The 23,708-nt window shown below is 42.1% G+C and overlaps 2 protein-coding genes across 3 annotated transcripts in view; both read right to left on the bottom strand.

Annotated features, from left to right (window-relative positions):
• Positions 1-3,199: 3,199 nt before the first annotated feature.
• Positions 3,200-10,399, bottom strand: LOC110489167 (cyclin-G1). Of its 2 annotated transcripts, XM_021561779.2 has the most exons (7): positions 10,149-10,399; positions 7,518-7,781; positions 6,976-7,229; positions 6,356-6,434; positions 5,908-6,018; positions 5,606-5,701; positions 3,200-4,727 (listed from the first exon to the last, which is right to left on the bottom strand). In XM_021561779.2, the coding sequence occupies exons 2-6, from the start codon at positions 7,779-7,781 to the stop codon at positions 5,630-5,632; spliced, it is 780 nt and encodes a 259-aa protein (XP_021417454.2). In that variant the 5' UTR covers positions 10,149-10,399; the 3' UTR covers positions 3,200-4,727; positions 5,606-5,629. The 2 variants fall into 2 exon arrangements, with proteins under 2 accessions (XP_021417454.2, XP_021417453.2); XM_021561778.2 differs by lacking the exon at positions 5,606-5,701.
• Positions 10,400-14,760: 4,361 nt separating this feature from the next.
• The window catches only part of LOC110487785 (septin-8-A), a 32,097-nt gene continuing 23,149 nt past the window's right edge, over positions 14,761-23,708 (bottom strand). Inside the window, exon 10 of the mRNA XM_036943376.1 lies at positions 14,761-16,438. Coding sequence (XP_036799271.1) covers positions 16,384-16,438 — 55 coding nt within the window. The 3' untranslated portion in view covers positions 14,761-16,383. The remainder of the gene's footprint in view (positions 16,439-23,708) is intronic.

The following is a 23,708-nucleotide window of genomic DNA, read 5'->3' as shown; positions in this document are numbered from 1 at the left end:
CATAAATAGATGAAGGTATATTAACATGCAGGCTTGCTTTGTTTTTACACTGCTGCTACTTGCTGTTTATTTTCCATCCATAGTCACTTTACAAATTATCTTGACTAACCTGTACCCTCGCACATTGACTCGGTACCAGTATCCCCTGTATATAGTCTCCACATTGACTCGGTACCAGTATCCCCTGTATATAGCCTCCACATTGACTCTGTACTGGTACCCCCTGTATATAGTCTCCACATTGACTCTGTACCAGTACCCCCTGTATATAGCCTCCACATTGACTCTGTACCAGTATCCCCTGTATATAGCCTCCACATTGACTCTGTACCAGTACCCTCTGTATATAGCCTCCACATTGACTCTGTACCAGTACCCCCTGTATATAGCCTCCACATTGACTCTGTACCGGTACCCCCTGTATATAGCCTCCACATTGACTCTGTACCGGTACCCCCTGTATATAGCCTCCACATTGACTCTGTACCAGTACCCCCTGTATATAGCCTCCACATTGACTCTGTACCGGTACCCCCTGTATATAGCCTCCACATTGACTCTGTACCAGTACCCCCTGTATATAGCCTCCACATTGACTCTGTACCAGTACCCCCTGTATATAGCCTCCACATTGACTCTGTACCAGTACCCCCTGTATATAGCCTTCACATTGACTCTGTACCAGTACCCCCTGTATATAGCCTTCACATTGACTCTGTACCAGTACCCCCTGTATATATCCTCCACATTGACTCTGTACCAGTACCCCCTGTATATAGCCTCCACATTGACTCTGTACCGGTACCCCCTGTATATAGCCTCCACATTGACTCTGTACCAGTACCCCCTGTATATAGCCTCCACATTGACTCTGTACCGGTACCCCCTGTATATAGCCTCCACATTGACTCTGTACCAGTACCCCCTGTATATAACCTCCACATTGACTCTGTACCAGTACCCCCTGTATATAGTCTCCACATTGACTCTGTACCGGTACCCTCTGTATATAGCCTCCACATTGACTCTGTACCAGTACCCCCTGTATATAGTCTCCACATTGACTCTGTACCGGTACCCCCTGTATATAGCCTCCACATTGACTCTGTACCAGTACCCCCTGTATATAGCCTCCACATTGACTCTGTACCAGTACCCCATGTATATAGCCTCCACATTGACTCTGTACCGGTACCCCCTGTATATAGCCTCCACATTGACTCTGTACCAGTACCCCCTGTATATAGCCTTCACATTGACTGTACCAGTACCCCCTGTATATAGCCTCCACATTGACCCTGTATATAGCCTCCACATTGACTCTGTACCAGTACCCCCTGTATATAGCCTCCACATTGACCCTGTATATAGCCTCCACATTGACTCTGTACCAGTACCCCCTGTATATAGCCTTCACATTGACTGTACCAGTACCCCCTGTATATAGCCTCCACATTGACCCTGTATATAGCCTCCACATTGACTCTGTACCAGTACCCCCTGTATATAGCCTTCACATTGACTGTACCAGTACCCCCTGTATATAGCCTCCACATTGACTCTGTACCAGTACCCCCTGTATATAGCCTCCACATTGACTCTGTACCGTAATACCCTGTATATAGCCTCCACATTGACTCTGTACCAGTACCCCCTGTATATAGCCTCCACATTGACTCTGTACCAGTACCCCCTGTATATAGCCTCGTTGTGTAATTTTCTTCTTACTTTATATTTTCTTAACTCTACTTCTTGAAATGCATCGTTGGTTAAGGGCTTGTAAGTAAACATTTCACAGTAAGGTTGTATTCGGCACAGGTGACAAATAAAATTAGATTTGACTTGCTTCTTCCACCTCTGTGTCACTTCCCACTCTGTCAACAGAACCCTGGCTTTGACTTCAGTGGAGCAGAGATCTCTGGGAACGTTGCAGGTGGTGGGCCAGCCTTTTACAGCTTGCAGAAGTAAAGTGACGTCAAACAGCAAGGTCGGACTCACCCACTGTACATTATACCCAAGACTTGTCATATGGACACTGAGGCTTGCCCAAGGTCTAGGGGTGAAGAGCTTGTACTGTAGAAGGACTAGTGCTGTGTTCATAACCAAGTGGGAAGGTGGCATTTATAACATAAGACTGGGGACAATCCACTTGAACTGGTAATTACTAGTGGGAAACTGGTCTATCACCCCTGACTTCTCCCACTAAAGTTACTTTGAAAAAGTAGTTCACTACATCAAAACTACTTTGTGATAATGATCAAATCTAACATGTCATAGACTACAAATTGCAAGAATAGATCACTTCAGGGTCAGTTAACAGAAAGTAAAATTGAGTCTATTAAACACAAAAGCAATATTTCAGGTCAGAATTAATTAGGTCTGATGCAAACAAAGGACATTTCCTACTTCACCCATATTTTCTAAGTAGTGTGTAGTTCCAGTAGTTGTAGTTCCAGTAGCAGCTACATGGCATAAAACCCATTACCTACTGAAAACTCTACCACGATTTGAATTAGGTTGAACTACCAAGCTAAACAACATGGTCTCAGAGAAAAAACGTATTATTTGACTAAACTCTGCGCCATTCCATTTAGTAAGATAGGTTACTTTACGTTAAATTATTTTACCTTGGCCTACCAGTGTAATAGGAGTTGTAGGACTTATAGTATATCCGTCACAGACTAATGAAATGACCTCAACAGCATTTTCAGCAGTTAAAACGTAACAAAAACACTTAAATGCAAACTATTAGTATAGCTTTAAAACACTAATTTGTTCACAAGCATGACAGCTGTACCTTCAGTTTATAGTTGGTGCAGCTTGTTCACCAATTGGCATTTCTCAAACATTCAAAGCATGTGAATGCATCCAACTGATAAGTTTCAATTTCACAACTTGTAATTACCACCTTCCCTCTTGGTTATGAATGCAGCAAAGGAAGAGCAGTTGCTTTGGGCAAATGGACAATGTGTTCTGAAACAATTAGAATAGTCAGTCCTTTGAAACTGAACTATAAGCCGTAATAATATACAACCCTACATCCTGCCTTTTCTCTGAGCCTGTGTTTTTATTCAGCCAAACCTTTGTCATAGCAGACTTCAAAGCCATAATTCAGTTAACTAGCTGTCGGTATGGAAATCGTTGAAACGTGGTCTTTATGGACGTGTGGTTTCAAAACATTGAAGACAGTGCAACCACACAGCTTTTCAATATGGTTTTATTGAAAGGTCCAAACACATGGGTTAAACAGATTTAGTTACAACTGTTTTTTTTTTAGGCAAAGTTTTCAAATTCCAGAACATCAACTTTATTTCAAATTCTTAACAAAATACTAAGCTCAAATTGTGGTTGGCTATGGCCTCAGCACATCAAATACTTTAGTAAATGCAGATCAAACTTACTTCATTTCCTATATCAACTGTGCTTATCTAAGTGACTTAGTGCATTTTTAGCATAATACAATAAATTCATTGTGAGTGGTTGTTCTCTAAAAGGCTACGTTTTTTGCCACAAATCAAGATAATTCAACATCACATTTTGTAATAGTGATCGTGTTAATCTGTAACCATTGTTAGTTATATCGATGTCACAGTAGATAATGGGGGGGGCGTCATCCACAGACCGTTTCAGCTCCAAGAGCATGCTATCCTGCAAGCGAAAACCAATACATGTGCAGGATCGTTGCTGGGGAAACCGCAACAAAAACACCCTCACAAGTACAACAACAAAAACGTTTCAAAATAAAATATTTTTCATCACCTTGGGTAGAGGAGTGTGCATTTTTAGGCCAGTTGGTCAACCTAGGGTGGAAGTTAAGGGTTTTGGGTCCGATTTCTTGGTTCCATTGTTTTTGCATTTTCACAAAACCCTTCTCCCTCCTCTTCCACATAGTGGACTGAGGACCTAGGTGGTTCTATACTTCATTGCTTAAAAACCAGCAACCACGATAGAATACTATGCAGAGTATTCATGTTGGTACTGATTCAGATAAGAACATACTGTATACACGCGTGCAAGCATTTCAACCAGGAAGGATTTAAACCTTCGCTAGGTGGCAGCGGATAAACCCACTCTTGACCGGGCATTACTCCCTTGGCGTGCCTTCTCAATGGCACCCTATTCCCTATAAGGAGCGATCCAACCTTATCAAAAGTAGTGCACTATCTAGGGAATAGGGTGCCGTTTCAGATGCAGCCTTAGTCAATGAAGCAGATGTAGGCTAATAAATAGTGAGCTTATTCAAAAAGAACAGGAAAAAACAGGAGAAAAAAGAAAAAGGTAACAGGTTTTTCCCCTTAAAGAACTACATCATCCATAATGCAGTTCTGTAAGGGAAATGGGTTAGTGGAGGTGGGTGACCATGTAGCAAAAGTAGAGTACAGGAAGTTGTTTTTTTGGGGGGGGGTTTTTTGTGCCATTTTTCCATGAAACTGAAAAACAAAACATGTTTTTAGGGGAGAAGAGGTGGTAGCCTACTTCTCCTTTTGCATCGGTGTACTCCTACTTTTGTATCGGTGGTCACCCAGCCCCAGGGTTCAGTAGGCGGACTCGGGGATTGTGGGCATATGGGCGATCTTGTAGTAGCTGTGTTTCAACGTGCGTTGCGTTCTGCCAGAGAGTATCCAACGAAGCCTCTGGCTGTTGGGCCTGGAGACCCTGGTGGTTGAATACTCAATGAGACACTTCATAACCAACTCTGTCACGATAACCAGGTCTCCTTCTCGGACCTGAGGAAACAAGAAAAATAATTACACAGCACATCAGAGTATTCATTTATTTAAAAACCTGCCAATCAGAGTGTTAGTGCCTGCTGCTGGTCTGTTTGCGCATTTATTCTCTCCATCATTCAAAACATCACAGGGTTCCCAATGCCAAAGAGCAAACTCAACGTCTCCCCAGAGTCTTGATTAATCATCGACTTGACTAAATTTTCCATGATCCCGCAACATTAGGCAATCCGTTGGGCAACAGGCCGTTGGGGCTCCACCTCAGCGGCTAAACCCTCCACCTCACAGTGGCTAAACCCTCCACCTCACAGCTAACAGTGGCTAAACCCGCCACCTCACAGCTAACAGTGGCTAAACCCTCCACCTCACAGCTAACAGTGGCTAAACCCTCCACCTCACAGCTAACAGTGGCTAAACCCTCCACCTCACAGCTAACAGTGGCTAAACCCTCCACCTCACAGCTAACAGTGGCTAAACCCTCCACCTCACAGCTAACAGTGGCTAAACCCTCCACCTCACAGCTAACAGTGGCTAAACCCTCCACCTCACAGCTAACAGTGGCTAAACCCTCCACCTCACAGCTAACAGTGGCTAAACCCTCCACCTCACAGCTAACAGTGGCTAAACCCTCCACCTCACAGCTAACAGTGGCTAAACCCTCCACCTCACAGCTAACAGTGGCTAAACCCTCCACCTCACAGCTAACAGTGGCTTGTGTCTCAAACGGACCCTTACTTCCTGTAGTGCACTACTTTTGACCAGACCCCATAGGTTGCCATTTGAGACACAGCCCCAGTGTAAACACCTTCCATTGCTGGGTTGTGTTCATTAGGCACCAAACTGGGAAACAAAAACACTCAAAAACAGGGAGAAACTACCTTGGGACTTGTCCAATAAGAAACTCATTTTCTTTGAGCGTGTCTTTTCTCTCGTTTTCCGTTGCAAAACATTTCAAACGTTTTCCGTTGTATGCCCTAATGAACAAGACCCCGGTTAGTGTTCTGGTTACAACAGACATGTTTGGGGAGTGATATGACACTGGGTGGTAGCCCGAGTCCCAGATCTGTTTGTACTCTCTTGCCAACTCCTATGCCCAATGTTTGGTGTGATGACATAGGAACAAGACAGTACAAACAGCTGAGACCAGGCTATCTGGCTAGACATGACAGTAAACGCTCACAGTGAGTTGCTGCTGGAGAGACTTGAAGGCGTTGAGCAGCTTGTCTACGTGCTCATGGTCATGCTGCTCCTGAAGCTCCAGGGCCAACAAGGACAGGGCAAGCAGAGAGGGCTGTGGAGAGGGGGGTAGAGTGAGAGGGGGGAGGGGTAGAGCGAGAAGGAAAGAGGGGTAGAGGGAGAGAAGGAGAGACATTAGGTTGGCGTGAAAGCTACACATTAAGAGGGATATTTGTATACATCAACATTTTAGTTGGTTTGAAACTATTTTGAGTTTCTTTTTCCACCCACACTCAAAACACATCAACCCCCACCCGATTCCCAAGTGCCCTGCCCAAAATAGACCTAGAGCCAATGTCACAACATGAACTAGCTACATACACATAGTATTGAGAGACTCTAAATGAGACCAAAATAGATTTGTTTTGATACACAGAACTACAGTATCTTACCTTGACTTTGGAGAAAGTGAAAGAGCAATGGCAGGCTTTCAGCTGGGCTTCTAGTCTCTCAATGTTCAGGATCTCCTTGCTATGGAGAGAAAATGTTTTAATAATGTTTTGTTCAAGATGTTTTATAAAGCATAAGACCTAAAGAAATGTCCATATGTATGAAACTGAGTTTAAGATAAAAACATCAACGTTATTCAAATCCCCATTATCCAGACTACTTTTAAAGAGCACAAGCCATCAGAGGCCCAATCAGCTGCTTCGTGGAACGGCTTCATAATGAACAAATCATGCAAAAGGGACTTTATCTATTAACCTAGTGCACAAGATGACTGAATAAACAGTCGGTCTTCCATGAAATCCAGAGGGCCGCACTAAAATGTGGTGATTAACAAACTGGACAGTCAGGAAACTAAGAATATAGGTCATTATCATTTAGTCAGTCGATTTGAGTCGTTTTAAAGTATACCGAGTTTGTTCCTTTGGTTCTTTTCTCAAGCCACCTGTCGGATTGGACACACCTGTTATGGACCCCCCCCCCATGCAGGATCCGGCCCGCGTGCCGCATGTTTGACACCCCTGGTACATACACGGTATACCGGCCAAGCCTACAGTCAACGTACCAGCCATCTTCAAGCGTGTCCTGGATACAGCTGTAAAACAGCCTGAGGAAGTGGAGGGCCGTGGGGGCTTTGACCTTCCAGTAGAGCTTCTCCAGAATGATCTTCTCCATCCTCATCATGTCAGACACAGTGAATCGGTTCTGGCTGATCCGGATCAGCTCGTTGGCCATGGGGACATTCTTCCCCTCCTCCGAGGTCTTCACAGCAATGTAGAAACAGGAGAGGCCCACGCATGACAGATGCTTCGGCTGGATCTGGGAATGGGAGAAGAATGTTATTTACCAAATGGTTGAAGTTAATGGTCACACTGATCGATATTGAATATAATTTAATCGATTTTGGGGTTAAATATTTTTTTACAGTGAAGCGATGTAGAACATTCTGATATTACTTAATGTACCTAATTGAGTGATTTTACAGTCCTTGCACATCTAATAACAGTCATTTGTTTCCCTGTCTGTATTGCTCACGCTAAAACCAAATGAACTAAAGACAAATTTTAATAGATTCTAATCAAACCCCGTCTGATGTCGAGGTCTTACCTTCATGACAGCGAGGAAGCGGTCCAGCAGGTTGACGGCCAGGGAGAAGGTCTCTGCACTGAAGCCAAAGAACCTGGTCAGAGACAGGAGGTCCTTCACCTCGTACTCCCTGAGCCGGGCGGTCATCCTCAGGCCGTTGTCATGGGCCGTCTCAATGATCCTCAGCCCGCTCAGCTTGGGCTGGTACCTGAACTCCTGGTCAGTCAGAGCCTTCAACTGCACGGCAAAGGGCAGAGCCCCTGGTCCAGTCACTGTGGGAAGCATCTATTGAGAGGGAGAGAATGTATTAATAATGTATTGCATTATTAATTCATGGAAATTGATTATATAATGTTTAAAATTAACTTCATGAGTACTGTTGATGAAAGGGGGACAGAATGTATGGTAATCAATTCTCTTGAATTAAGATATTACACCAATGGAATGGTGACTCATTTTTTTATTTTACCTTTATTTAACCAGGCAAGTCAGTTAAGAACAAATTCTTATTTTCAATGACGCTCTAGGAACAGTCTGTTCAGGGGCAGAGAGACAGATTTGTACCTTGTCGGCTCAGGGGTTTGAACTTGCAACCTTCCGGTTACTAGTCCAACGCTCTAACTAACCACTAGGCTACCCTGCCGCCCCAAGAGGAATGGTATTGAGTGTAACATTTGATATCAACTTGATGATTATGCATTTATTTGAGATGAATTTAAAACCCGTTTGGGGATGTTCTGGCAGTATGCATCACAATGATACTGGTACTTTGGAAACATGTTACATAATATTTAGGAGATGTTATTGTCCAAGACTGTCTCTACTAGGAAAGAGTAGCAATGTTCCTTGATCCATTAATCTAGATCAGGAATATTCAACGGGGATTTGCCAAAATATAATTTTTTAAAGTGGGAAATAAAAAATATATAAATATATTTAGCTAGAAACAAACGTTTCATTACACCTACAGTTAGCCAAATATATTGTTCTATTAACTTTATTTCACAACTCCTAATATTGATCAAATGACACTCATTGGAGTATCTAGCTTAGAAAAGGTTTGGCATGGCCCCTCAAATCCTCAAAAAGTTCCAACAGCTGTATCAATGACAAGATCTTGACTGACTGCATCACTGCTTGGTATGGCAATAGGTACCGCCCTCGATCGCATGGCGCTACGGGGGGCGGGGCGGCTCTCTGCAAATTGATCAAGTCTGACACCAACAGGCTCCTGAACAGCGTCTATCACCATGCCATAAAACTGCTAAATAGCTAACTAAATGGCGACACTGGCTATTTTTGCACTGTCTCCATGAACACTCACAGGGCCATACGCACACTGATACTACAACACATACAAACGCGCAATAATTTGCTATAAACTAATGTCGAGCCAGTATCCCTGCACAATGCAAATATGGCACCGGAACGGACCCTGTTTCTAGTATGCTTACTTAATCGTGTTCTTCTCATTTTTATATCTCGTGCGTTTTTGGTTTATTTTTAGTAATAAATGTGTTATTGATTACTGCATTGTTGGGGTTAGAGGTCACAAGGCATTTCACTGTACTTGTGCACGTGACATTAAAACGGGAAAAACACCAGCGACTACCGGTGCGGAAACCGCTGTCTCCTGCTAAACTTTCTGGGCTTGGACATTCATTTTTTTGCCAACACATGCTTAACCGTTGTTTGACCAGCTAAACAGCTTGCTCTTATCGAAAATATGTTACATTTTGAGCTAATACGCTGTTAGAGAGTTTACACTTCATCTTCCAATTATATAAAAGTGGAGGTCAAAATCATTTCAAACTAAAATGTTGATTACTTCACCTTGCCATGACAACTCACCTGATAATACTTATTGGGGAGGGGGGGGGGGTCACTGGTTTACCTGGGAAAGGGTCCCTGGGCAAGATAAGATTGAAGCCCCCGGATCTAGCTAACGTTAGATTATTATATAGTCATTATTCACTACTGGTCCCTGTCACCACGATCTCTTGTCATTTAACTGGATTGAACTGGTCGGAATCCTACTATAGGGGTCGCAATTTAATACTGCATGGGGGCATGTCTGGACATGTCAAAAAGTTCACATACACCCACCCAAAAAGGTTATAATGATATCTGTGTGTAAACCATTATCACTACAGTTCAAAAATGGACAATAAACCAGTATTATTTAAACTATAAAAACTACTAGTTTCTAATTAGTGCGAAATGTGAAGGCCCCATACGCCAGTACGTCATTACATAGGCAACGAGGTCTGCGTGATGTGTCACGACATGTTCCCTGCTCCTAGAGACCAATGGAGAATACGAAACACCGTCACTTAAACGAGGCTAACACTACAACGTAAACGGTTCTCCTCCCAAATAATACTTTTCTACATTGATGTTAGTGTTATATTTTCATGTAAAAATAAATATTATTTACACAACAGGCGGGTTTAAGAGTTGAAAGCACAGCAAGTAAACAGCAGGCCATGGCAAAAAACAAACACCGGTAGGCCGTCGAGGTTACAAAATAACTAAACGAACATGTAGGATATCGTTGAAACAATATGGCTAGACAACGAGATGGTTTAACACTGTACTTAGAAGTTGGACACCAAAGAAGTAGGTATAATGGTGAAAAGGCAGGGCTCTTACCTTGTCTTTGATATGATGAGGAGCGTTGGTTGTTGCAGTGGACAGTAACACAAGCAGATTAAATATATAGTTTCAGGAAAAGAAAGGTTAAGATGACAGTATGTACTTTCAATCAGAAAGCTGTAAGCAAACGTAACTTTTCCTCCTATACACACCCCTTACCCTTGGCGTAAGGCAAAAGGAAAGGGGTTTTCAGCCTTTTAGTACTAGTCCAGACCATGCCCAAAAATAGCAAGGTCTAATTGGCCAATGTTGAAACGACACTCCCTACTTCTCAGGTTTCATTCGATACAAACCCATCAATCAGCAAGAAAGTCACGCCCTTCCCAGTACTGGGTGGGGTTATGTTATCATGGTGAGATTCCTCCTTTAGAGAAAGAACGACCCCGGCACCATGGAATGCAGAGTTCCAATCGAACGCACTGTTCAATCTCCAGGATCTTTATTGTGCCATATTGTGGACACGATGAACAGTTTTGAACAGTTGCAGACAGTTTTTGGTTGACCAATGTAAACGGCATCTCCAGAATAATTAGGCATATACATGTACTGTGTCAAACTACTGTTATAAATTGAGTTTCCATAAATCCAATGCATTTAAATGATTGATGAACCATTACGCATATATGTCCAAACAACCATTTTCAGATTGGCTTTAATCTATAACATTTTCACAATGAATGTATAACCAACAATTCAAAACTAAGTCTATTTGGTAACTGGAAACCAGTAGCTCTGTGTCTGGACCAATCAGTCATTGGTCTGGACTCTGGAACATTCTAGAAAGCCAGGGGCTCCAGGGAGAGTGTGCAGTGGCTCGCTCTGACACCCTATTAGCCTGTATGGACACGAGAAGAGGTAAAACAAAACAAAAAAGTTCATAGCTGTCAGAATGTATTAATTAACATTGAATAAAAGAGAGGAGAAGACCATTTTTCAAAGTATTTTTTATTCATAACGAGCAAAAACGAATCTATACAAGATAGGGTATAATCAATAACTTTTATAAGATAACATATTTTAAGGTATTATAGATAAACTCTTGGACACTTCAGGATAATATTAATATTTTTCAGTAGTTTTAGTGTCTCGTATTGTTCTCAATTTCAGACAAATTCAACAATCCACCTTAATGACTCATCTATAGCCATCAAATGATACATTCCCAACTGTTAACACCACCCCACAAATCACATTATTATTTAAAAGTAGGCATACTAATCCATAGATCATATGGGGGGGGGGGGGGGGGGGGGATCCACAAAGTCAGTATGTTAAATCAAGTTCTTATTCCTTATAAATAGACAACCCTAATAACTTCATACAGGTTGCAGCACCCTTAATGAAACTCATACATTACAATTTCACAGTGTAATAAGACAAGTTACTAGTCAAAGGCAATAAATAGAACCAGGGGCGCAACTTTGGTTTTAGAAGTGGGGGGGGACATAATTATAATTTTTGTTATCCAGTCGGATATACACTCCAAACAGCCGACCCGACCGCTCAGAGGCGTCCGCATGGTCCTAAAGCATACCGTTGCCTCATTTTGTAATGTCCCCCCCTGTCCCAAGAGAAAGTTGCAACCCTAATTAGAACAGTAACCTGGGGGGGGGGGGGGGGGGCTGACCTAGACAACAGCAAGGAAAGCACATTCGTTAATTAAATTAATTTATAACCTCTGGGGGCTTTTAATCTGAATATTGTTATATTATAGCCTGGGTGCCAGTCTGCTTCTGCTCTCTTGCCAACTGCTTTCTAGAATAGAAAAAGACTGGCACCCAGGCTAGTTGTCTAATGCTTATTTAAATCCATCTGTAAAATGCCATGCAGAGAAGCATGCTGTAGAGCAGGGCATTCAACGAGGTCCAGCGCCTGCGGGTTTTCTGTTCTACCTAATAATTAATTGCACACACCTGGTGGCCCAGGTCTAAATCAGTCCCTGATTAAAGGGGGAACAATAATGATCACGTTTACATGCACACCAATATCCCGTTATTATTCAGGATACTCAAGTATTCTGTTTTTGAGTTGACGCATATAAACATCATATCTCATTTATAATAACCCGAAAAAGCTTGTAACCCGGTTCTGATAAACCTGGATAAGATGCATGGGATATGATCAGTGGCGACCCGTCATTCAAGGCAGGTGGCGCTTTGAGCCCTAAATTTATTTGGGTTGCCTGTTTTGCATGTTTTTTTTGAATTAATACCGGTCACATATCAGTTTGCAAACAATGTAAACAACATTTATTTTTATTTTTATAATTGAGTCAATAAAGCCACATAAGCCTCTTTTTTGCTTTGTTGAGTAAGGCAGCTCCAAAATGCAGGTGTGTCAGCCTAGCTCAGTGCTTTCTGTGGTGGTGGGGCAGCCAGCGGAAAATACAGAGTGTAGGGGTGGGTAATGTTCTCTAGTTGCGCCGTGATTGGCTCAGTGTTCTGTCACTCATGGGGACACTATGTTACCGCCAAATCTAAGGGTAGAGCTTGAAAATTCAAGCCCCTTGGGTGCTGCCATAGACTTACATAAGAAGTGCCCTTCCAAGAAGGCTCGAGGTCATTGGCCACAAATAAAATGACGTCAAATCACGTTATATTTACAGTAGCTTTGATTGGACTTCAAAATCTTAGCTGGCAGTCATCATCATGAATCAAGTCGACAATCTAGTGGTAAATCCTTTTTAATCCTTGTCATATGAAGAGAAATAATGAAGATAAAACGTATCAGTGCTCATCGACCATTGGACATAAACATCTACCTTCTTGCCCTTTGTGCTGTTGTCTATGCCCAATTATGTTTGTACCATGTTTTGTGCTGCTACCATGTTGTGTTGCTACCATACTGTGTGGTCATGTGTTGCTGCCTTGCTATGTTGTTGTCTTAGGTCTCTCTTTATGTAGTGTTGTGTTGTCTCTCTTGTCGTGATGTGTGTTTTTTGTTCCATATTTATATATATTTTTTAAAATCCCAGCCCCTGTTCCGCAGGAGGCCTTTTGCCTTTTGGTAGGCTGTCATTGTAAATAATCATTTGTTTTTAACTGACTTGCCTAGTTAAATAAAGGTTAAATAAAAAATAATCCAAAATGTCATAAAATTAAAAATTACACAACAAGTTGGAAATTACAAATTCAACAATGAGTGGTTTGGAAGGAATCAGTGGCTAACTGCAAGCACAGCACAGCAATCACTAGCCTGCTATTCAGTGGAGTGGGTGTGTGGTCCAAAGTCTGGGTTTAAGGATCTCTTGTTCAAGTTAAAAATGATAAACATTCAACACTGGCCATCCTGTCTGGGAACTCTGAAAAAACGAACTTGGACTGGGAAAATATGTTTTGAACGGTCATCCAACTCCGAAGTGTACGTGTGAACTTTGGCCTCTTTCTAGAGCTACGACCTAAAGATCACTAACGTCATCATGATTCAACCTTGTTTTTTTCACAGTTGTCTTGAAAGCGCCATTAGTCCAGAGAATGACACTTTTTTTATACCCCTTTTTCTCCCCCATTTTCGTGGTATCCAATTGTTTAGTAGCTACTATCTTGTCTCATCGCTACAACTCCCATATGGGCTCGGGAGAGACGAAGGTTGAAAGTCATGCGTCCTCCGATACACAACCCAACCAAGCCGCACTGCTTCTTAACACAGCACGCATCCAACCCGGAAGCCAGCCGCACCAATGTGTCGGAGGAAACACGGTGTACCTGGCAACCTTGGTTAGTGTGCACTGCGCCCGGCCCGCCACAGGAGTCGCTGGTACGCGATGAGACAAGGACATCCCTACCGGCCAAACCCTCCCTAACCCGGACGACGCTGGGCCAATTGTGCGTCGCCCCACGGACCTCCCGGTTGCGGCCGGTTACGACAGAGCCTGGGCGCAAACCCAGAGTCTCTGGTGGAAGATCTGGCGCTGCAGTACCACTTAACCACTGCGCCACCTGGGAGGAGAATGACAAAATTTGCCCACGAAGGACTACCGCACCACCTTCTTGTTCAAGTGGGCACAACACAACATGGTGAGTCCAGAAATGTATTGTACACTGCTGCATAAATTATGTAATATGCCAGGGAGATAGGATTACTTTCTTAGCTACAGTATACATAAGTGTATGTTGTGTAAGTAAACTTTTAGTAGCCCATGTGCCTCACCCTAATTATTTGGTCTGTTTACCCTTATTAATTTTGCCTACTGTTCTGACTTGGTGGTGCACATGTAGCCTATAACCTGTTTAAGAGAAATGTAGTCATTGAATATTTTAAGAGTTTTCATTGTCTGTTTATGGGACATTTTATTTGTTCTACGGTTCTGACTTGGTGTACAGGGAGAACGGCCCATGTTCTGAATTCTGTCACTGTACATTTCAAAAGTGCTGAACAAGTAGTTATATTGACTAGACAGTCCTAGCTCGCTCATCAATCTCGTAATCCAAATTATGGATTGCCTCTTATCCGCTTGTCGTCCCCTTATGCCATAGTTTGTACATCTCAATTGCGACCCAGTTCAGTAGAAACCACATTTGTCTAAGCAAGTCAGCCATATCAGCTATGTTTCATTTTAAAAGGCAGTAAATGAGGCTGACTTAACTGTATCGCTGCCAGACAAGGCTCCACTGATAGCCAGGTGTAGCAGTGATAAAGTGTTGGGACTCTGCTGTTGGCACAGCTTTATGTAGGCCCTAACAGTTTGTGGGCACCGTTTGTCACCGTTATAATGCAATGAATGTATTGTTTAGTGTTGTGTTTGTGTGGCGTAGTGGCTCGACTAGCTTGCCCCACAAAGATTTCACACGCCATTCGATATGACGACGTTAGACGGGATACTGTGGCATGATAACATCTCATCCCGTTCACTGTTGTTTTTTTGCGGTCTACGCAGGCTCAGTTTCGCCTATCATGAGTATTGTGTGATGTTTTCATCTTGACTGTCAAACAAATCACTTAAAAAAGGTAGGCTACCTGCCCAGTAATTCAATAGTAACTGAGCTGTAATTCATTTACTACTGGCTACTTTCACCCCTAATTTAGAAACATTTCTGCTTATAATTTCCTACATTTGGTAGACCATTAATTTGTCAACTATAGTTTGATTCATGCAAACTATAAACTTCTCTCATAATTTATTGCCCCAGAAAACTAAATAAAGTAGTGACATCACCAGAATAATATTTTACATCGATAGAAAGATTAGGCTACGAATGCATTCAAATTAACACCTGCAAAGTTGTTTCTCGTTTAGGGACCGGGGAGAAAACGCAATAATTCCAAAACAGTGGAAAGCTTGGTCTTGTGAAAAATGTCCAAAACATGTAATCAGTTTGAAGGGTTTTAAGGAAATGAAAACCTGAGAAAACGATGAAACAAGTTTCTGTTAAGACTTCAGTTCGACTTGGGTGCATGTTTGATGCGGTTGAAATACTGTCTGCTTGAATAACAGTGTCAAAGATAATGCATCACACAAAGATAATCAAAGATAATGCTTCACATGTGCATTTGCATTTTCTCAAGAAATGCTGAAAAAAATGAATTATTTTTCTCCACTCATGTTTCCCAGCCAAAATTAACATTTGTTGTATAATTTCACTGCAAGAAATTCATAATTCTGCAAGAGTTAATATTATATTACACTACATGAGGTTATAATCTTTACACTCAGTGTCTATATTTCAGTTACTAATCCATTTACGCCATATAATTAAATGAGGAATATTCAGTTTATTCATGGATGCAGGGATACAAAGTTGAGTTTGACAGCTTTAGAGCATCAGCTTTTATTTTTATGAACCAAGTTTGCATCCAAAGTGGAACCCTATTCCCTATATAGTGCACTACTTTATAGCCCTATAGATAGCCTGTATACTTTCTAAGTATTAGAGAACGTGTTTAATATTATGTTGAGCTTGGCCTGTACTGTATTGAAGACTCCAGGACCAGGTATTGGTAGGAACATCACTTGAAGAGTTCAGGAATTATGAGCACATCACAGCAAGGGGTCCGTCCTAAATGCCACTCTATTCCCTATGTAGTGCACTACTTTTGACCAGGGGCTTAGATCAAAAGTAGTGCACTACATAGGGAATAGGGTGCCATTTGGGACCTACAGGGATTTTTTTTTTTTACAAAAATGAAGCTTTGAATCACGCTGTAAAAAAATAGTAAGCTCAATAGATTGTTAATAGTCAAATCGGGGAAGATTAGAACAGCCATCCTTTCGGCGTGGTAGAAAGTCAGTCTTCTAATTTAAATTCCTTCCTGATGTTAGGGAGCACGCAGACGGAAGACTAAAGAAGCTATGAAAAGAAAAGAAAAAAAGCTCAGGTCATTGATTTGAACAGGAGACAAGGAGGCAGGCTAGCCTACAAGAGTATACATACTGCATGCCCAGGAAAGTCATGAACATAAAACTACTTATCTGTAAACCTCTACTCACTGGGCATTGAGTACTGTACATTTATGGACATGAAGATGAAGATTATGTGAATAAAGGAGTCTATAAGTAAGTTATATTTTGATGACCAGTATTTTACACATGCCAATACCTAGATGAACTGTTTATTACATACGTTAACCCTTGACTGAAACAGGTTAAAACTATGACAATACTCTCTATTCATTGATTCATTGCCTAGGAACAATAAAACAATCTCCCCAATGTAAACTCAGATAACCCAGGCTTACTGGAGAAATAAAAAAAAACTAGCCTGGTCACAGATCTGTTTGTGCTCTTGTCAAGCCATACATGCTGGAGTAGGCATGATAGCACAAACACACTAGCACTCAGGCTAAAATAAAACATTCAGAGCAAAGTCATGGTTGGAGGATATGCAGGGTTGGGAAACAACATTCATGACCCACAAACACCACAGTCAACCAGGTCTTGGGTATTTTAAGATGCCCTACTTTAAAGCCTGTTGCTATAGGATATGGTTGCATCATTTCATGCAATGCAGTTGCCTGGTTACCCAAACTCCTTGCTCTGGCCAAATGCTAAGCCATACCCACAGACATTAGATTCTTCTCCGCAATGAGTCTGGATCTGACGATTTCTAGAAAGAAAATCAATTCTAGGCCGTCTGATTGGTCCCAGAGACCGATGTGTTGGGCCAGGGCCAGAACACACGTGGGTAAAACGTTGTTTTGAAAATGTGTCATTGGCTTTGATACATTGATTGGTTATCAATGATCCAATCTTCGATGACTACGTTTTGTACAACACCCCTCATTTTGACATTGCCACAAAGGACTTAAATGATGTCAGTCTCTGACTGAAGTACGTAGCGAACGATAGAGCAGCAGAATAATTCAGTTTGAGTTGTCAGCCAAGTGATACAGAGGACAGAGAAGTAGAGCACAGGTAAGTGATACAGAGGACAGAGAAGTAGAGCACAGGTAAGTGATACAGAGGACAGAGAAGTAAAGCACAGGTAAGAGATCAGTGTGGCTGGTAAAAACTCATGAATTGTATCTATACATTCATTATAGGCTGCAAATACACAGCATTGATAAAACCATGATTCGCCTTCCGAAGTCCCAGAACAATGCATTCACGTCCCAAGTGAATTCCCTTTAACTTCTTGATTGGAATGAAAAGGCATACAGAGGTCTTCTCCTTCCCTTTAACAGTAACATTCAGAGATGTAACACTAGCAGTCAGAGGCATGTCCTTCAGCTCTGGAAACCATATCTCCTCTCAACTTTTTACCTTTACATATTGAATTCAATTGTATAGAATGGTCGCTTTCACCCTTATTGCATTGTATTAAAAAAAGAAACGTCCTCTCACTGTCAACTGAGTTTATTTTCAGCAAACTTAACACGGGTAAATATTTGTATGAACATGACAAGATTCAACAACTGAGACATAAACTGAACAAGTTCCACAGACATGTGACTAACAGAAATGGAATAATGTGTCCCTGAACAAAGGGAGGGTCAAAATCAAAAGTAACAGTCAGTATCTGGTGTGGCCACCAGCTGCATTAAGTACTGCAGTGCTTCTCCTCCTCATGGACTGCACCCGATTTGCCAGTTCTTGCTGTGAGATGTTACCCCACTCTTCCACCAAGGCACCTGCAAGTTCCCGGACATTTCTGGGGAGAATGGCCCTAGCCCTCACCCTCTGATCCAACAGGTCCCAGACGTGCTCAATGGGATTGAGATCCGGGCTCTTCGCTGGCCATGGCAGAACAATGACTTTCCTGTCTTGCCGGAAATCACGCACAGAACAAGCAGTATGGCAGGTGGCATTGTCATGCTGGAGCGTCATGTCAGGATGAGCCTGCAGGAAGGGTACCATATCAGGGAAGAGGATGTCTTCCCTGTAATGCACAGTGTTGAGATTGCCTGCAATGACAACAAGCTCAGTCCGATGATGCTATGACACACCGCCCCAGACCATGACGGACCCTCCACCTCCAAATCGCTCCCGCTCCAGAGTACAGGCCTTGGTGTAACGGTCACTCCTTCGATGATAAATGCGAATCCGACCATCACCCCTGGTGAGACAAAACCACGACTCGTCAGTGAAGAGCACTTTTTGCCAGTCCTGTCTTGTCCAGCGATGGTGGGTTTGTGCCCATAGGCAACGTTGTTGCCGGTGATGTCTGGTGAGGACCTGCGTTACAACAGGCCTACAAGCCCTCAGTCCAGCCTCTCTCAGCCTATTGCGGACAGTCTGAGCACTGATGGAGGGAATGTGCATTCCTGGTGTAACTCGGGCAGTTGTTGTTGCCATCCTGTACCTGTCCCGCAGGTGTGATGGACGGACATTGCAATTTATTGCCCTGTCCACATATGCAGTCCTCATGCCTCCTTGCAGCATGCCTAAGGCACGTTCACGCAGATGAGCAGGAACCCTGGGCAATCTTTCTTTTGGTGTTTTTCAGAGTCAGTATGGGAAACAGTGTTTAAACCCTTTACAATGAAGATCTGTGAAGCTATTTGGATTTTTACGAATCATCTTTGAAAGACAGGGTCCTGAAAAAGGGACGTTTCTTTTTTTGCTGAGTTTAGTTGCCATGGTGCCCTATTAGCAGCCTAAGCACAGAGCTCCTGTAAATGTGTACATATTTAGTTGTTTTGTAGGTGTTTTTAATTGTTGATTTTTTAAATCATCTCTTTTGTTTTTGATAACATTGAGTTTTTATAGCTGTGTCACGCCCTGACCTTAGAGAGCCTTTTTATTTCTCTATTTGGTTAGGTCGGTTTGGGTGTGATTTGGGTGGGCATTCTAGTTTTTCTATTTCTTTGTTGGCCGGGTTTAGATCCCAATCAGAGGCAGCTGTCTATCGTTGTCTCTGATTGGGGATCATACTTAGGCAGCCTTTTTCCCACCTTTAGTTTGTGGGATATTGACTATGTTTGTGTGTAGTTGTGGGCTGTACTGCCTGTAGCTTTACGTTCATAATTTGTTTTGTTTTTTCTGTGTCATTTAAATAAAAGTAAAACGTATGCCTACCCACGCTGCACCTTGATCCGATCATTTCAACAGACGTGACAAACTGGTGTTTTTGAGCCATGGCTTTGCGGATTGACTGACAGGTTAACATTTTTTGTCTTGGCTAGCTAGCTAAATGGCTAATGTTTTTTATTTGAATTATGCATCTGGACGCAGTACAAGCTTTTTTCTTTGGCTGCTAATTCCTGATCAACTAAGAATATAATTTGAGGAGTGGTGTGAGAGGAATAACAGAGAGGAATACAGCAGTGCGGAGGGCTTCTAGTGAGGACGACTGGCTACTTATTCTTGAACTTTGTGTGGTGAGCTTTCTGGCGCCCAGAGCTGCTGAGGCATCAGTGTTACACAGAGTGGAAGAGGAGAAATTCAGCAGTGGCTGTAAGACTCCGGCTGGTTCCCAGACTTTCCCACTACAAGATCATCAGCAGACTCCATCACCATCCTCTACCATCCTCTGACCAGTTCTCTCTGCTCAAACCCTGAACTGACCTTCTCTCTGAACTGACCCTGTCTCTGAACTGACCTTGTCTCTGAACTGACCTTGTCTCTGAACTGACCCTGTCTCTGAACTGACCCTGTCTCTGAACTGACCCTGTCTCTGAACTGACCCTGTCTCTGAACTGACCTTGTCTCTGAACTGACCCTGTCTCTGAACTGACCCTGTCTCTGAACTGACCCTGTCTCTGAACTGACCCTGTCTCTGAACTGACCTTCTCTATTTTCAGAGGATACAGCTTTCAGAGACTCTTTATTGGTTAACGTGTTATGTTACATTGCTTGCTTGTTTTTCTGCACTTGCAGTGCTTTGAGATTCTATGAAAAGCGCTATAGAAATATAATACATTATTATTATTATTATTATAATAGATAATACTTGACTTCTACCTCACTACAGCATCATAACATACTGGAATCTACCTAGCAACAGCATCATAACATACTGTACTCTACCTAGCTACAGCATAACATACTGTACTCGACCTAGCTACAGCATAACATACTGGACTCTACCTAGGAACAGCATCATAACATACTGGAATCTACCTAGCTACAGCATAACATACTAGATTATACCTAGCTACAGTATAACATACTGGAATCTACCAAGATACAGCATCATAACATACTGGAATCTACCTAGCAACAGTATCATAACATACTGGAATCTACCTAGCTACAGCATAACATACTGGACTCTACCTCGCTACAGCATCATAATATACTGGAATCTACCTAGCTACAGCATCATAACATACTGGAATCTACCTAGCTACAGCATAACATACTGGACTCTACCTAGCTACAGCATCATAACATACTGGACTCTACCTAGCTACAGCATAACATACTGGACTCTACCTAGCTACAGCATCATAACATACTGGACTCTACCTAGCTACAGTATAACATACTGGATTCTACCTAGCTACAGTATAACATACAGGATTCTACCTAGCTACAGCATCATAACATACTGGACTCTACCTAGCTACAGCATAATAACATACTGGACTCTACCTAGCTACAGCATAACATACTAGATTATACCTAGCTACAGTATAACATACTGGAATCTACCAAGCTACAGCATCATAACATACTGGAATCTACCTAGCTACAGCATCATAACATACTGGAATCTTCCTAGCTACAGCATAACATACTGGACTCTACCTAGCTACAGCATAACATACTGGACTCTACATAGCTACAGCATAACATACTGGACTCTACCTAGCTACAGCATAACATACTGCACTCTACCTAGCTACAGCATAACATACTGGACTCTACCTAGCTACAGCATAACATACTGGACTCTACCTAGCTACAGCATAACATACTGTACTCTACCTAGCTACAGCATAACATACTGTACTCGACCTAGCTACAGCATAACATACTGGACTCTACCTAGGAACAGCATCATAACATACTGGAATCTACCTAGCTACAGTATAACATACTGGAATCTACCAAGCTACAGCATCATAACATACTGGAATCTACCTAGCAACAGTATCATAACATACTGGAATCTACCTAGCTACAGCATAACATACTGGACTCTACCTCGCTACAGCATCATAATATACTGGAATCTACCTAGCTACAGCATCATAACATACTGGAATCTACCTAGCTACAGCATAACATACTGGACTCTACCTAGCTACAGCATAACATACTGGACTCTACCTAGCTACAGCATAACATACTGTACTCTACCTAGCTACAGCATAACATACTGTACTCGACCTAGCTACAGCATAACATACTGGACTCTACCTAGGAACAGCATCATAACATACTGGAATCTACCTAGCTACAGTATAACATACTGGACTCTACCTCGCTACAGCATCATAATATACTGGAATCTACCTAGCTACAGCATCATAACATACTGGAATCTACCTAGCTACAGCATAACATACTGGACTCTACCTAGCTACAGCATCATAACATACTGGACTCTACCTAGCTACAGCATAACATACTGGACTCTACCTAGCTACAGCATCATAACATACTGGACTCTACCTATCTACAGTATAACATACTGGATTCTACCTAGCTACAGCATAACATACAGGATTCTACCTAGCTACAGCATCATAACATACTGGACTCTACCTAGCTACAGCATAACATACTGGACTCTACCTAGCTACAGCATAACATACTGGACTCTACATAGCTACAGCATAACATACTGGACTCTACATAGCTACAGCATAACATACTGGACTCTACCTAGCTACAGCATAACATACTGCACTCTACCTAGCTACAGCATAACATACTGGACTCTACCTAGCTACAGCATAACATACTGGACTCTACCTAGCTACAGCATAACATACTGGACTCTACATAGCTACAGCATCATAACATACTGGACTCTACCTAGCTACAGCATAATAACATACTGGAATCTACCTAGCTACAGCATAACATACTAGATTATACCTAGCTACAGTATAACATACTGGAATCTACCAAGCTACAGCATCATAACATACTGGAATCTACCTAGCAACAGTATCATAACATACTGGAATCTACCTAGCTACAGCATAACATACTGGACTCTACCTCGCTACAGCATCATAATATACTGGAATCTACCTAGCTACAGCATCATAACATACTGGAATCTACCTAGCTACAGCATAACATACTGGACTCTACCTAGCTACAGCATAACATACTGGACTCTACCTAGCTACAGCATAACATACTGGACTCTACCTAGCTACAGCATCATAACATACTGGACTCTACCTATCTACAGTATAACATACTGGATTCTACCTAGCTACAGTATAACATACAGGATTCTACCTAGCGACAGCATAACATACTGGACTCTACCTAGCTACAGCATAATAACATACTGGACTCTACCTAGCTACAGCATAACATACTAGATTATACCTAGCTACAGTATAACATACTGGAATCTACCAAGCTACAGCATCATAACATACTGGAATCTACCTAGCTACAGCATCATAACATACTGGAATCTTCCTAGCTACAGCATAACATACTGGACTCTACCTAGCTACAGCATTATAACATACTGGACTCTACCTAGCTACAGCATAACATACTAGATTCTACCTAGCTACAGCATAACATACTGGACTCTACCTAGCTACAGCATCATAACATACTGGACTCTACCTAGCTACAGCATAACATACTAGATTATACCTAGCTACAGTATAACATACTGGAATCTACCAAGCTACAGCATCATAACATACTGGAATCTACCTAGCTACAGCATCATAACATACTGGAATCTACCTAGCTACAGCATAACATACTGGAATCTACCTAGCTACAGCATCATAACATACTGGAATATTCCTAGCTACAGCATAACATACTGGACTCTACCTAGCTACAGCATTATAACATACTGGACTCTACCTAGCTACAGCATAACATACTAGATTCTACCTAGCTACAGCATAACATACTGGACTCTACCTAGCTACAGCATCATAACATATTGGACTCTACCTAGCTACAGCATAACATACTAGATTATACCTAGCTACAGTATAACATACTGGACTCTACCTAGC

Source organism: Oncorhynchus mykiss, chromosome 14 (assembly GCF_013265735.2).
Source record: "Oncorhynchus mykiss isolate Arlee chromosome 14, USDA_OmykA_1.1, whole genome shotgun sequence".
Lineage (NCBI taxonomy): Eukaryota > Metazoa > Chordata > Actinopteri > Salmoniformes > Salmonidae > Oncorhynchus > Oncorhynchus mykiss.
The sequence above is the reverse complement of the archived record's forward strand: the minus strand, read 5'-3'. Positions and strand labels throughout refer to the sequence as shown.

Excerpts from the sequence above, each read along its gene's own strand:
- LOC110489167 (XM_021561778.2), bottom strand. The coding sequence starts at position 7,781 with ATGCTTCCCACAGTGACTGGACCAGGGGCTCTGCCCTTTGCCGTGCAG. Across the intron at positions 7,230-7,517 it reads GCTTCCTCGCTGTCATGAAG|ATCCAGCCGAAGCATCTGTC; the intron begins GTAAGACCTCGA and ends TCCCATTCCCAG. Across the intron at positions 4,728-5,907 it reads CTCTCCAGCAGCAACTCACT|GTCCGAGAAGGAGACCTGGT; the intron begins GTGAGCGTTTAC and ends TTGTTTCCTCAG.